Source organism: Littorina saxatilis, linkage group LG17 (assembly GCF_037325665.1).
Source record: "Littorina saxatilis isolate snail1 linkage group LG17, US_GU_Lsax_2.0, whole genome shotgun sequence".
Lineage (NCBI taxonomy): Eukaryota > Metazoa > Mollusca > Gastropoda > Littorinimorpha > Littorinidae > Littorina > Littorina saxatilis.
The window spans coordinates 49,039,916-49,052,665 of NC_090261.1; the positions used below are offsets into that span (position 1 = coordinate 49,039,916).

Sequence of the window (12,750 nt, forward strand, 5' to 3'; positions counted from 1 at the left end):
ATTTTGGGTATAGTGGCAGACTCATCTCACCCAGCCGGCCATCTGTTCGAGCTCCTCCCGTCAGGCAAGCGCTTCCGCGCTCTGAAGAGCAGGACTTCTCGTTTCAGAAACAGTTTCTTTCCTGAGGCAGTCCTTGCGGCCTCAATGGTGGATCGTTCTTAGATCTGTTAGATCTGTGATATGTGTCAGTTAAAGTTTTGAAATGGATCGAGTATCCTTAAATGAAATATCTTAATAGATGTAAGGGTTGTGTCCTTTGAATAACTGTGTTAGCATGTACTCGGATTTATTATATTGATGACTATATTTTTAGATATGATTTTTAGGGAATTCATTTATCTTTATCCATGCAACCTGTGATTGCTCCTGTCAGATTGGTGCTAAAGGAACAACCAGTCCGTTTTGAACTGTCTGGTTGGTGTGCACACGTAGTGGGCCCAGTGAGATTGAACACTTTGTCTGTACATAGTTGTTGTGATATATGCGTGTGGAAGGAGTGTGAAGTTTTATGCATACACCATAACAAAATCCTGTGCTTTGCATTTGGTAAATAAACTGTTTGACTTGACTTGACTTGACTTGAGACAATAAAGTCTGTAAAAGTAAACATTGCCAATATAGTCTTATAGATGCATTTCGAAAATAACTCTGTCGGGTTTTTTTGTTGTTGTGAAAGAGTGAATACCCTTGATCCATAGGCCAATTACTAGCTAGGAATGTCTGAAACATGTGGACAAGGAGTATGTGTGGATTAGTTGTCTCACTAGAAGCAAGGCCATTATAACTCTTTCACAAACCTCACAGAATTATTTCCAAACAACGTCTATTAATTGCAAGGATAAAAATCTACTCAGTAAAAATCATTTTTTATAAATACGCACTCCAAGAGAAATGGTAAGTCTTTTGACTCCAAGAGTGTATTCAAGTAGAAGCGCCAACACAGACAAGCATGCACACACAAACACATAAACACACACACTCACGTATGCACATGCATTATACTCACACCCCCTCCCCCCCCCTCCCGCCCCATACACACACATACACAAAGACACATGCACACCCCTACCATACTAGCTCTATCAAACTCAAATAAAAACTCTTAACACATTGATTGGCTATATTTCACAGAGAGAAAAAAATTACCCACCTGGAGGCAAGAACAGAGTTCCCCTCACCGTTCCCTCTTTCACAGGTATTCTTCTAACGTTGGACGGCATCACCACTCTCTCCACCTCCAATGCAGACAAAGGCTTGTGCTGTATGTTGTTCATATGGAGGTCAGACAGTGGTAAGTGTCCCAGGTAGACGGACAGTTTGTACAGAACTGGACGCTCCACGTTCTTCACAACCATACGAATGTTCTGAGGGCCGGATGGACATGGCTGCATGCTCCAGAACAGCCCCATTGGTTCCACACCTGAACAGAATGAAACATCATTATCTCTTCCTCAGCAATACACAAAAATCAATCACAGATGCCTATCTGTGCTGCTGTGCATTACAAATAACTCATGTCTTCGAAATAGAAAGACCCATTTCTTTTTACATTTAGTCAAGTTTTGACTAAATGTTTTAACATAGAGGGGGAATCGAGACAAGGGTCGTGGTGTATATATGTGTGTCTGTGTGTGTGTCTGTCTGTGCATGTGTGTGTGTAGAGCGTTTAAATTTAAGAGTAAACTACTGGACCGATCTTTATGAAATTTTACATGAGAGTTCCTGGGTATGATATCCCCAGACATTTTTTTCATTTTTTTGGATAAATGTCTTTGATGACGTCATATCCGGCTTTTTATAAAAGTTGAGGCGGCACTGTCACACACTCATTTTTCAATCAAATTGATTGAAATTTTGGCCAAGCAATCTTCGCAAAGGCCGGACTTTGGTATTGCATTTCAGCTTGGAGGCTTAAAAATTAATTAATGACTTTGGTCATTAAAAATCTGAAAATTGTAATTCAAATTATTTTTTTATAAAATGATCCAAAATTACGTTCATCTTCTTCTTCTGCGTTCGTGGGCTGAAACTCCCACGTACACTCGTGTTTTTTGCACGAGTGGAATTTTACGTGTATGACCGTTTTTTACCCCGCCATTTAGGCAGCCATACGCCGTTTTCGGAGGAAGCATGCTGGGTATTTTCGTGTTTCTATAACCCACCAAACTCTGACATGGATTACATGATCTTTTTCGTGCGCACTTGGTCTTGTGCTTGCGTGTACACACGGGGGTGTTCGGACACCGAGGAGAGTCTGCACACAAAGTTGACTCTGAAAAATAAATCTCTCGCCGAACGTGGGGACGAACTCACGCTGACAGCGGCCAACTGGATACAAATCCAGCGCGCTACCGTCTGAGCTACATCCCCGCCCATTACGTTCATCTTATTCTTCATTATTTTCCGATTCCAAAAACATATAAATATGTTATCAAGCTCTGAAAATTAAAAATATAAAAATTATGATTAAAATAAAATTTCCGAAATCGATTTAAAAACAATTTCATCTTATTCCTTGTCGGTTCCTGATTCCAAAGACATATAGATATGATATGTTTGGATTTAAAAACACACTCAGAAAGTTAAAACGAAGAGAGGTACAGAAAAGCGTGCTATGCAGCACAGCGCAACCACTACCGCGCTAAACAGACTCGTTAATTTCACTGCCTTTTGCACGAGCGGCGGACTACGGTCATTGTGAAAAAATGCAGTGCGTTCAGTTTCATTCTGTGAGTTCCACAGCTTGACTAAATGTAGTAATTTCGCCTTACCCGACTTGTTTCTTTCTTTTTGTTTCGCAATATAATTTACATACTGTGGCACTGTGATGTGAGGCCCCTGCGATGACATGATACTCCCCTTTAAAGGACATCTTCTGTTGTCCCTCTGTCTATCAAGTTTATCAAAATATAGCTGAAATGACAGGTCAATTTATCATATTTAGAGACACTTTCGGCAGGTACCGCTGTCTCTATCTGAGCAACAATCACAGGCTAATTTTCAACCCCACCTCTTTTGGGTTTGCTTTTCTGATGGTGTATGAGGGGGCATTACAGTATGCTTACTCAGAGTCAGACAAAGAAGCTGTTCTTTAGATGAGCATGCAAAAAGAGAGGCGTTCAGAATGATCTTGACTCACACAACCCTCAGTTTTATTGTGGTATGTTATGTCTCCATCTTGACTTTCTTGTGATCGTTACATCACCACACCGGCTTCATGCATGGCTAAATTATAAACTCATGTTTTTGAAATAGAAAGACCAGTTTCTTTGGGTTTTTTTGGCTGGTACAGTCCAACCTGTCTAAAGAAACCACCCAAGGGACTGAGCAGAAGTGGTCTCTTTAGACAGGTGGTCTCTTTAAACAGGTGATTTATATAGTCGTAAAGACCGTCAGGGATCCTTTGGGGTGGTCTTAATGGGCAGGTGGTCTTTATTGACAGGTGGTCTTAAGGGCAGGTTCGACTGTAATATAAAATGTCTATATTACATGTGTTATTACTATAGGAAACTCATGTGTCATGGTCAACAGCTAGAAAGACTTTCTTCTTATTTTGGGGGGGAAAGATTTTTTTTCTGTGCCTATAGATTGGAAAAGTAATTTTCAACACAATATGTTATAAATATGTTTCTCTCAACTTCCCACCTGTATATGTCCCTCCGACAGAGCCGTCTTTCTGAAGATCCACCTCTCCACTGTGTCTGGCAACATAATGACTGCACGACACAAACTGCGCTGGTTTCCTCCGCCACTCATGTTCCGTCATGGCATGGAGTGTGACCTTGGCCTTGCTTGGGAGACCTTGAACCTTGATGTGAACTTTGTCTGTGAAGAGGCTGACCTTGGGAGTGACCTTAATGAGCCCTGACTGGGCAGGCTGGGTAGAAAATGACTGCTGCAAGCATCTCTGAAGAATAGGCTCCAGTTGGCGGAGCCGCCTTGCAGCTACCGGAGTAAAGAAAGGGTGTGTATATATATATAATTACAGTTGCAAAATGAATGGTGAACTCCAATGAGGACATGCACCTCCCATAAAAGAATACTATCTGTTGTGGCTTTTTAACTAATTATCGTAAACAAAATGTATACCTGTCATATGACAGGCCACCTGCAAAGTGGAGATATTCTTAGCTGGTCCTTATAAGGTGTGATTGAAGTATCTCTATGCAGAGACATAGATGTATGTATGTCTCTGCTCTATGTTATGGTAATATGACATATATGGTGACGTAACATCCGGGTTGCTTGAATGCGGAGAATAAAGAAGCAATTGGAAGCCTCTGCATTGACTGGTCTATGCAATGTAGAAGACATGCGTGTGCGAGTCTGGGACCATGAACACTACAGCCCTTCCCACACAGGTATCACTGTGACACTAAACAGTTGTTCACAGATCACTAATATAAGTAACCCTGCATGGTGCATCCATGAGTAATATCATACTTAGGCAATTTCCCCATGCAACTCAATCTCTGTGAGGTTCACACTCATGCTGAATGAATCTTAAAATATGTTTACTCGATCTAGTTTCTTTCAATTTCATTTACCTGCCGTCAATTTCAGGGGCTATCTGTAGATATAGCCCATACTTACGCTGAAGAGGTCTATGAGACTATGTCGACCAAAAGAGTGGGATTCCCTGTAGGTGGAGTTCCTGTAGGTGGATTCCCTGTATACAGGGAATCCCACAGGGTGGAGTTTTTCAATAAAACTTGCAAACCATACTCAAATTTCTAAGAAATATCAAAAAAGATCGAAAAACATCAAATTCTACCGATGTCGCTGAGCATCACGTGACTTTCAGCGAGATCAGCAAAATGCTACAGGAACTCCACCCTGTGGTATTTCCTGTATACAGGGAATCCACCTACAGGAACTCCACCTACAGGGAATCCCACTCTTTTGGTGACATAGACCCCATCAGCCCTACTTACTATTATAGAGAGTCGATCCCTGCTTACCATTGTCACACTAAGTCTGTTGGTCAAAATACCTCTTAACAAACACGATCACACGGTTTAACAAACTGTCTAACAGTAACAAATTCATTTTATGTTCAAGTAAAAACAGTACTTCGTTACTTTACTCAGGGATCTATATTTCATAGGTCTATGCTTTACTGTTATCTTTTAGGTACTGCAAAGCGATCCGAAAGTATATTTGTACATAGCCTAAAACTGTTTAAGATTGACATTATCGTGGAACTGATGCATGCGGCCTAATTCGGGTGTACGTAGAGAGAGACAGACAGAAAGACAGACGAGGGACAGACAGAAAAAGAGAGAGAGAGAGAGAGAGAGAGAGAGAGAGAGAGAGAGAGAAGGGGGGGGGTGAATGGGCACGTTCAAACAAGGGTACCTGAAAACTGCAAACGGACCATCAGAACAAGCACATACCCATCTTCATGCTGCCATGTTTGCAAAACACAACAACAACAAACGTCAAATCGCCTGTTACACACAACATTCGCTCGAACACCAACTTGTCGACGATGGCCTCTGACCTCTGAAAACGAAAGACGGTGCAGTTACTTCCCTTTGACATTCGCCTTTCGTTTCACAATGTGGTTTGCGGTACTCCGACAGCTGGAAGTACCGTCTTTCACTGAACATTTAATCTTGGTTTAAACTGTTTTATTTAACGTTTGTGCATTATTGAGTAAACGCATATTGAGTAAACAACAACAAGCATAATGCGTATAGTGGTGTTTACAGTTTTTAGAAAGTACATATAAATGGCGGCTATTGTACAGTTTAAATGAAAACGAGCAAGCAAACATGAAAAGAAAATTGAATGAAAATTGTACATCAGAACAAAAATCCGTTTAAGAATACATATATAATATTTATGGTATTAGCGAGTAAGAGATAGAGAGGGAGGGAGGGAGGGGGAGAGCGAGATAGAGGGGGGAGAGAGAGAGAGAGAGAGTGCGTTCCTGCAACTTCTGCTGGATTCTCAAGTTTTCTTTGTGGAGAGGGCTAGTGTTTTTCTTGTTTCAAGTTGTTGTTTCTTCTTCTTCCTTTTTACATTTAGTCAAGTTTTGACTAAATGTTTTAACATAGAGGGGGAATCGAGGGTATTGTAATATTTTACACGGGTTTTACGGGATTGCCCCATCGCAAGTCCTTGACTAGTATGTAGGTATGTTACAAAAAAATTCAAAATCTTCATTTAACATTTTGATCTATATCACTTGAAAGAGCAGAAAATCAGCATTTTAATGGTATATATAACTTTGAGATTGGATAAGTGTAACCCGAGTTATGAATTTTTAAAGTAATAAAATTCGTAATAGAGGCAAAGAGGATAAATTGAAACCATTTTTGACATTTCTCAGCTAAAATTAACTGTAACCCACACATTTGTTTATCAATATTGTTCAATTTGGTATCAAAAGAAAGGTTCAGAGCTCTATTAAACAACTATGGAGGTCTCCCTTATGCGTACTTCGGAGCGGTGTCACGTGATACGCAGAAATGGTTTGGAGGGCAAGAAGCGGAACGGCTAGCGTCAGTGCGCCGCTCGATGATTCGGGAGTGTGTGCATGAGTTTTCATTTTGTTATTATTCAAGAACTTGTAGTTCTATTTCTAACTTTGTATGTTTATGTGTGAAGCTCTTTAGTTTTAGATTACCTATTATTTCTGCTTCAGTGTGTGTGAGTTTTCATTTCATTGTTATTCGAGAAATGGTATTTCTAACTTTGTATGTTTATGTTAGGAGAAGCGATTCTTTTTTCCTTTTTGGGATCAAGTCTGGTGTCTGCTTTAGTGCTTACTTTGATATTACCTTAGAACATTTATTGTGAACCTGTAAATGTGTAATGTGTGTGTGTGTTTTTTGTTCTTCTTTTTTATTTTTTCTATTTCTTTTTACTTTAGTGCTGCTGAAGACAGTAACTAAAAATTTCCCTGAATTCAGTGTTACGTGTTTTTTGTTTTTAATTTTTATATATATGTTGACAATGACAGTTCAGTTAAATAAAGCGTTGAACACATTATATGTATTTTAATTTTTACCAATCTGTCACTCTGTGAATGTGAAACTGGTGTGAGTGTGATATTTAACACATTACTTTTGATTTGTACCTAATCTCTGCCTTTGTTAGCTCCAGTAGGTGTGTTTTCAACAGTTTTGTTCAATTTTGTGAAACGTTACTGTTTTGAGACAAACCAGACACATATTTTTCCGTTTAGGACAGCTGGGCTCAACATATTAACTTTGTTGACTAAACAAAGGAGCCATTACACAGATACACACTCATTCTGACAATCACTCACCAGATTCTTCCCAATTAAGAAATGTCTCAGATAAGACACACGCAAGCTTAAAAAAAAAAGTCTTAAGAACAAAAACGTTACGGCAACAACAATGTATTTATTAGTTCTTACTAAAATCACATGCTTCAATAAAAAAAGCATAAACTATACAGACATGCTAACCAGCATTGATTAAGGCACACACTTGAGTCAAAAAGCTATGGCATTAACATAAGCAGTGTTGAATCTTGTTTCAAACTGCACATTTCAGTCAAAAAGCGAGTGAATCGGTGTTTCAATCATTAGTAAAATTAATACTGCTGTTGAGGTTTGGAATCAATGAACAATAACTGTTCACACATCAATACTGTCAAAGTGTAAAAAGAAAAGAACTGTACATGCACCCACATACTAAGCATCATATCTCAAGATCAAATAAGGAACAGTGTTGAGCCCTTGAAAATGTTTTCAATAATACACACTTCAGTCAGAAAGCAAAAACAAAAAAGTAACTACACACATTCCTGCCAGCACAAATCAGATAGATACATAAGTAAAATTAATACTGTTTTTCTGGTTTGGCATCCACAGAAGTTATGTTTCTGTTTTAAAGCACACACTTGTCAAGGTATTTATTAGTTCTTACTAAAATCACATGCTTAAATAAACAAGAAGAGCAAACGCTCGATCGAGTCACTTTCGCAGTTCTGAATATTATATGAGGCATCAGATGGACAGGAAGAAATTGCTATTCACAACACAATGAGTCACGTTCACATAAAATTTGAGCCCGGTCACTTTTATAGTTTCCGAGAAAAGCCCAACGTTAAGTTGTGTGTTGCCGAACAGAAAAGGCTAGTTATCTCCCTTGTTTTTCTGATAAAGTTCGTAAAAGGCTACAGATGTAAATACTTTGATGTAAAGAATAATCCTACAAAGTTTCAATCACATCCGATGAACTTTGTCAAAGATATAAAATGTCTAATTTTTCCTTTGACGCTGACCTGTGACCTTGAAAAAGGTCAAAGGTCAACGAAACCATCGTTAAAGTGTAGAGGTCATTGGAGGTCACGACTAAACAAAATATGAGCCCGATCGCTTTGATAGTTTCCGAGAAAAGTTTGTCAAAGATATAAAATGTCTAATTTTTCCTTTGACGCTGACCTGTGACCTTGAAAAAGGTCAAAGGTCAACGAAACCATCGTTAAAGTGTAGAGGTCATTGGAGGTCACGACTAAACAAAATATGAGCCCGATCGCTTTGATAGTTTCCGAGAAAAGTCCAACGTTAAGGTGGTGTCTACGGACGGCCGGCCGGACGGCCGGCCGGACAGACTAACACTGACCGATTACATAGAGTCACTTTTTCTCAAGTGACTCAAAAATAAAAAATCATAAACTGTAAAGACATGCTAACCAGCACTGATTAAGGCACACACTTCAGTCAAAAAGCTATGGCATCAACATAAGCAGTGTTGAATCTGTTTCAAATTGCACACTTCAGTCAAAAAGCACATCTCAGACAATAAGTGAATTAGTGTTTCCAATCATTAGCCAAATTAATACTGCTGTTGAGGGTTAGAATCAATGAATGGTAACAGTTTACACATCAATACCGTCAAAGTGTAAAAAAGAAAAGAACTGTACACACACCCACACACTTAGCATCAGATCTCAAAATCAAATAAGGAATAATGTTGAGCCCTAGAAAAATGTTTTGAATAATACACACTTGAGCCAGGAAGCAAAAAAAGTAACTACACACATGCACGCCAGCACAAGTCATACAGATACATAAGTCAAATTAATACTGTGTTTCAGGTTTGGCATCCACATAAACAGTGTTGTTTTTGTTTAAAATCACACACTTGTCAAAAAACATAAAAGTAACTCTACACAGTTCTGTTCAGGTTTAGCATCACTGTAAACAGTTTCAAATCAGGTAGATACCAGTCAAATACAAAAATAACATAAAACTGCACATTGGTCCAATTAAAAAAAAAAAAGATTCAGACTTGAGATCAAAAGTAAATAGTGTTGCATTTTTTTTTTTCAATCACACATTTCAGTCGAATTGCATAAAACTGTACACACATGCTAGGCAGAACATCGCAGACAATGAAAAATGTGTTTCTAGTTGTACATAACAACCCCATCAAATCAAATTAATACTGTCTTTCAGGTGTCGGATAAAAAGGAAACATTATGCAACAAGTATTCACATTCTTGAATGAAATTTAACCAAATCGTCGACGCAAATACGGAATCGCCGCAGCGAAACTTCGCGATCGGCACCACGCTTCCATGTTTTCGCTAAGCGGCGCGGTGACCTCTTGCCCTCCAAACCCCGGTGCGCACGAAGTGATGACGTCAATAGGGAGACCTCCATAAAATAAAAAAAAATGTTTTTTTTTAAATTTTTTTTAGTAAGTTAGTATGAAACTAAGAGCAGACGAACTTTACCGACCGCCATGTTGGATGGTGACAATCCGGGCGCAAAGCGGCGCATCCGTTAAAAGGTACTTCGCATCGCTTTATCGACTTGAAACTTTGGGAAACAGCAGGAAAATGGTCAAACTAACTGTTCAGAGGGGTCTCATAAGAGTTCAAAGGCTATAAATTGTTTTATAAAAGTACCTCTTGTGTGTCTTCTTCGCCCGATATTCTGGCCGGCGAGCTCGACAGTGTTGGACTCGCCATCTTTCTCAATCTTAAAGTCAAGAATGTGCTCTACGTCTTCGACAGGGTGCCCATGTGATGTAAATTTGGAAAAGAATAGAAAAGAGGACGCCAAAACTGAGCCAGTGTGAGTGATCAGAAAATGGGGGGTCATTTTCAATGACGTCAAAAATTGAGCTGCGTGCGCACTTTGTAACATACCTATAGTATGGCCGTCCGTTCCTAGCGACCATGTTCTACTGGAACGGCAAGCTAAGCACTGGCGACCATGTTCTACCAAGAGACTTACTTGATACGGGGATCCCTTGCGGGGCGACGTAACGTCTGTCTGGATCATCATGTGTATTGGGATATCTATGGTCTGGATCTGATTTCTCTGATAAACTGCGAACTTTCCTTAGTCGAGAATCTGTACGTCATTTCCATTGCGTCACTCCTTCCCTATATTATTTACGTCTGCTGTCTTGGTATTCACAACCCTTTTGATAGTCACGGTTTCTCTTACAGTATACAGACGTTTCGCACTTTCGCCGTTTCGCACTTTGATGATTCGCACTTGTGCGAATCGTCACAAGGAAAAAGTTCGAATCGTCAGCATCAGGTGCGAATCGTCATAGTGATAGGTGAATCGTCACAAGGAAAAAGTTCGAATCGTCAGCATAATAAGGCCTAAAAAAAAAATAGGTGTGGTTACGGTAACCCGACCTACCCTATTTTTAGGGGCCGACCCTATAACTTTTTATTACATTTGTCAAAAAAAAAAACCACACAAGAAAACCAGTGCAGAAAACGCAATGAAAGCGAAAGCGCCCGAGTCGCACACTTATTTCCCTGTCAAGTAGGTTTAATTTGTACACATTAGAAAAAAAAAGTAAAAAAAAAAAAGTGATTGCCTACCTTCCTACCCTATTTTTTTCGGCTATGTTACCGTAACCACACCTATTATTTTTTTGGGCCTAAGGTGCGAATCGTCATAGGTGAGCGATTTTGGTGTTGTTTTGCGCTGGTCTCTCCCTTTGAGTCCTCTACGGAAGAAGACCTTTTTCGATCGGCATACTGACACCAGCGTGCACATGATTGTGCTTCGTCCGCCTGTCTCAAACTGTTTCACTATTTCAATCCGGTTTATTAGAACAGCACCGGGAAGAAGCAAAGCCGAATACCCCGCTTCGCCGGGTACCCAGCGAAGAGTGTCGCTCCGTACGCGACTGACGCCACACGAAGGAAGGGAGATAAACGCGCAAAACACTGGAGAAGATAAGGAAGAGTTACTGGGAATGGATGTACAGAAAAACCATAAAACCAAAATCGGTTAAGTGTTCAGCGCTGCGCGCTGAGAGCACGTGTTGAAAATTCAGCGCAGCGTTGAACCGATTTTGGTTTTTCTGTTCATCTTCCCAGATCCATTCCCAGTAACTCTTCCTTATCTTCTCCGGTGTTTTGCGTTTATCTCCCTTCCTTCGTGTGGCATCAATCCATATTCCCGTTACTAATTTTAGAAGGTCACTGTCCACAACGCTCAATCCATATTCCCGTTACTATTTTTAGAAGTTTTTCTTCGTGTGGCGTCAATCGCGTATGGTGCGCCACTCACCCGGCGAAGCCGGCGTACAGTGCGCCACTCGGCTCTACTTCTTCCAGGCGAAGCCGGCTACCCGGCGAAGCGGGTATTCATCTAGTTAAATATATATGACAATGACGTTTCGCACATCTTGGAAAAAAGTACGAAACGTCATTCTGAAAAGTGCGAAACGTTATAAGTAAAATGTGCGAAAAGACAAAAAAAGTGCGAAACGTCATGTCCAAATTGTAGATTAAGTGCGAATCGTCTGAAGTGCGAACCGTCAAAGGTGCGAAACGTCTGGTATTCAACTACTGGACCGATCTTTATGAAATTTTACATGAGAGTTCCTGGGTATGATATCCCCGGACAATTTTTTCATTTTTTCGATAAATGTCTTTGATGACGTCATATCCGGCTTTTTGTAAAAGTTGAGGCGGCACTGTCACACCCTCATATCATTTTTCAATCAAATTGATTGAAATTTTGGCCAAGCAATCTTCGACAAAGGCCGGACTTCGGTATTGCATTTCAGCTTGGAGGCTTAAAAATTAATTAATGACTTTGGTCATTAAAAATCTGAAAATTGTAAAAAAAATAATTTTTTTATAAAATGATCTTCTTCTTCTTCTTCTTCTTCTGCGTTCGTGGGCTGAAACTCCCACGTACACTCGTGTTTTTTGCACGAGTGGAATTTTACGTGTATGACCGTTTGTTACCCCGCCATTTGGGCAGCCATACGCCGTTTTCGGAGGAAGCATGCTGGGTATTTTCGTGTTTCTATAACCCACCGAACTCTGACATGGATTACAGGATCTTTTTCGTGCGCACTTGGTCTTGTGCTTGCGTGTACACATGGGGGTGTTCGGACACCGAGAAGAGTCTGCACACAAAGTTGACTCTGAGAAATAAATCTCTCGCCGAACGTGGGGACGAACTCACGCTGACAGCGGCCAACTGGATACAAATCCAGCGCGCTACTGACTGAGCTACATCCCCGCCCCATAAAACGATCCAAATTTACGTTAATCTTATTCTTCATAATTTTCTGATTCCAAAAACATATAAATATGTTATATTTGGATTAAAAACAAGCTCTGAAAATTAAAAATATAAAAATTATGATCAAAATTAAATTTTCGAAATCAATTTAAAAACACTTTCATCTTATTCCTTTTCGGTTCCTGATTCCAAAAACATAATAGATATGATATGTTTGGATTAAAAACACACTCAGAAAGTTAAAACAAAGA

At 39.8% G+C, this 12,750-nt stretch overlaps 1 protein-coding gene across 3 annotated transcripts in view; it reads right to left on the reverse strand.

Annotated features, from left to right (window-relative positions):
* The window catches only part of LOC138953677 (acyl-coenzyme A thioesterase 1-like), a 20,664-nt gene extending 9,287 nt beyond the window's left edge, over positions 1-11,377 (reverse strand). The window contains exons 1-3 of one of the 3 annotated variants that reach the window (XM_070325568.1): positions 10,226-11,377; positions 3,646-3,945; positions 1,151-1,420 (exon numbers count right to left, since the gene is read on the reverse strand). In XM_070325568.1, the coding sequence (XP_070181669.1) occupies positions 1,151-1,420; positions 3,646-3,766 (391 nt within the window). In that variant the 5' untranslated portion in view covers positions 3,767-3,945; positions 10,226-11,377. Of the gene's footprint in view, positions 1-1,150; positions 1,421-3,645; positions 3,946-5,358; positions 5,868-10,225 lie in introns of those variants that run through there. The other 2 variants (XM_070325567.1, XM_070325566.1) reach the window with 2 other exon arrangements.
* Between the last annotated feature and the right edge of the window lie 1,373 nt (positions 11,378-12,750).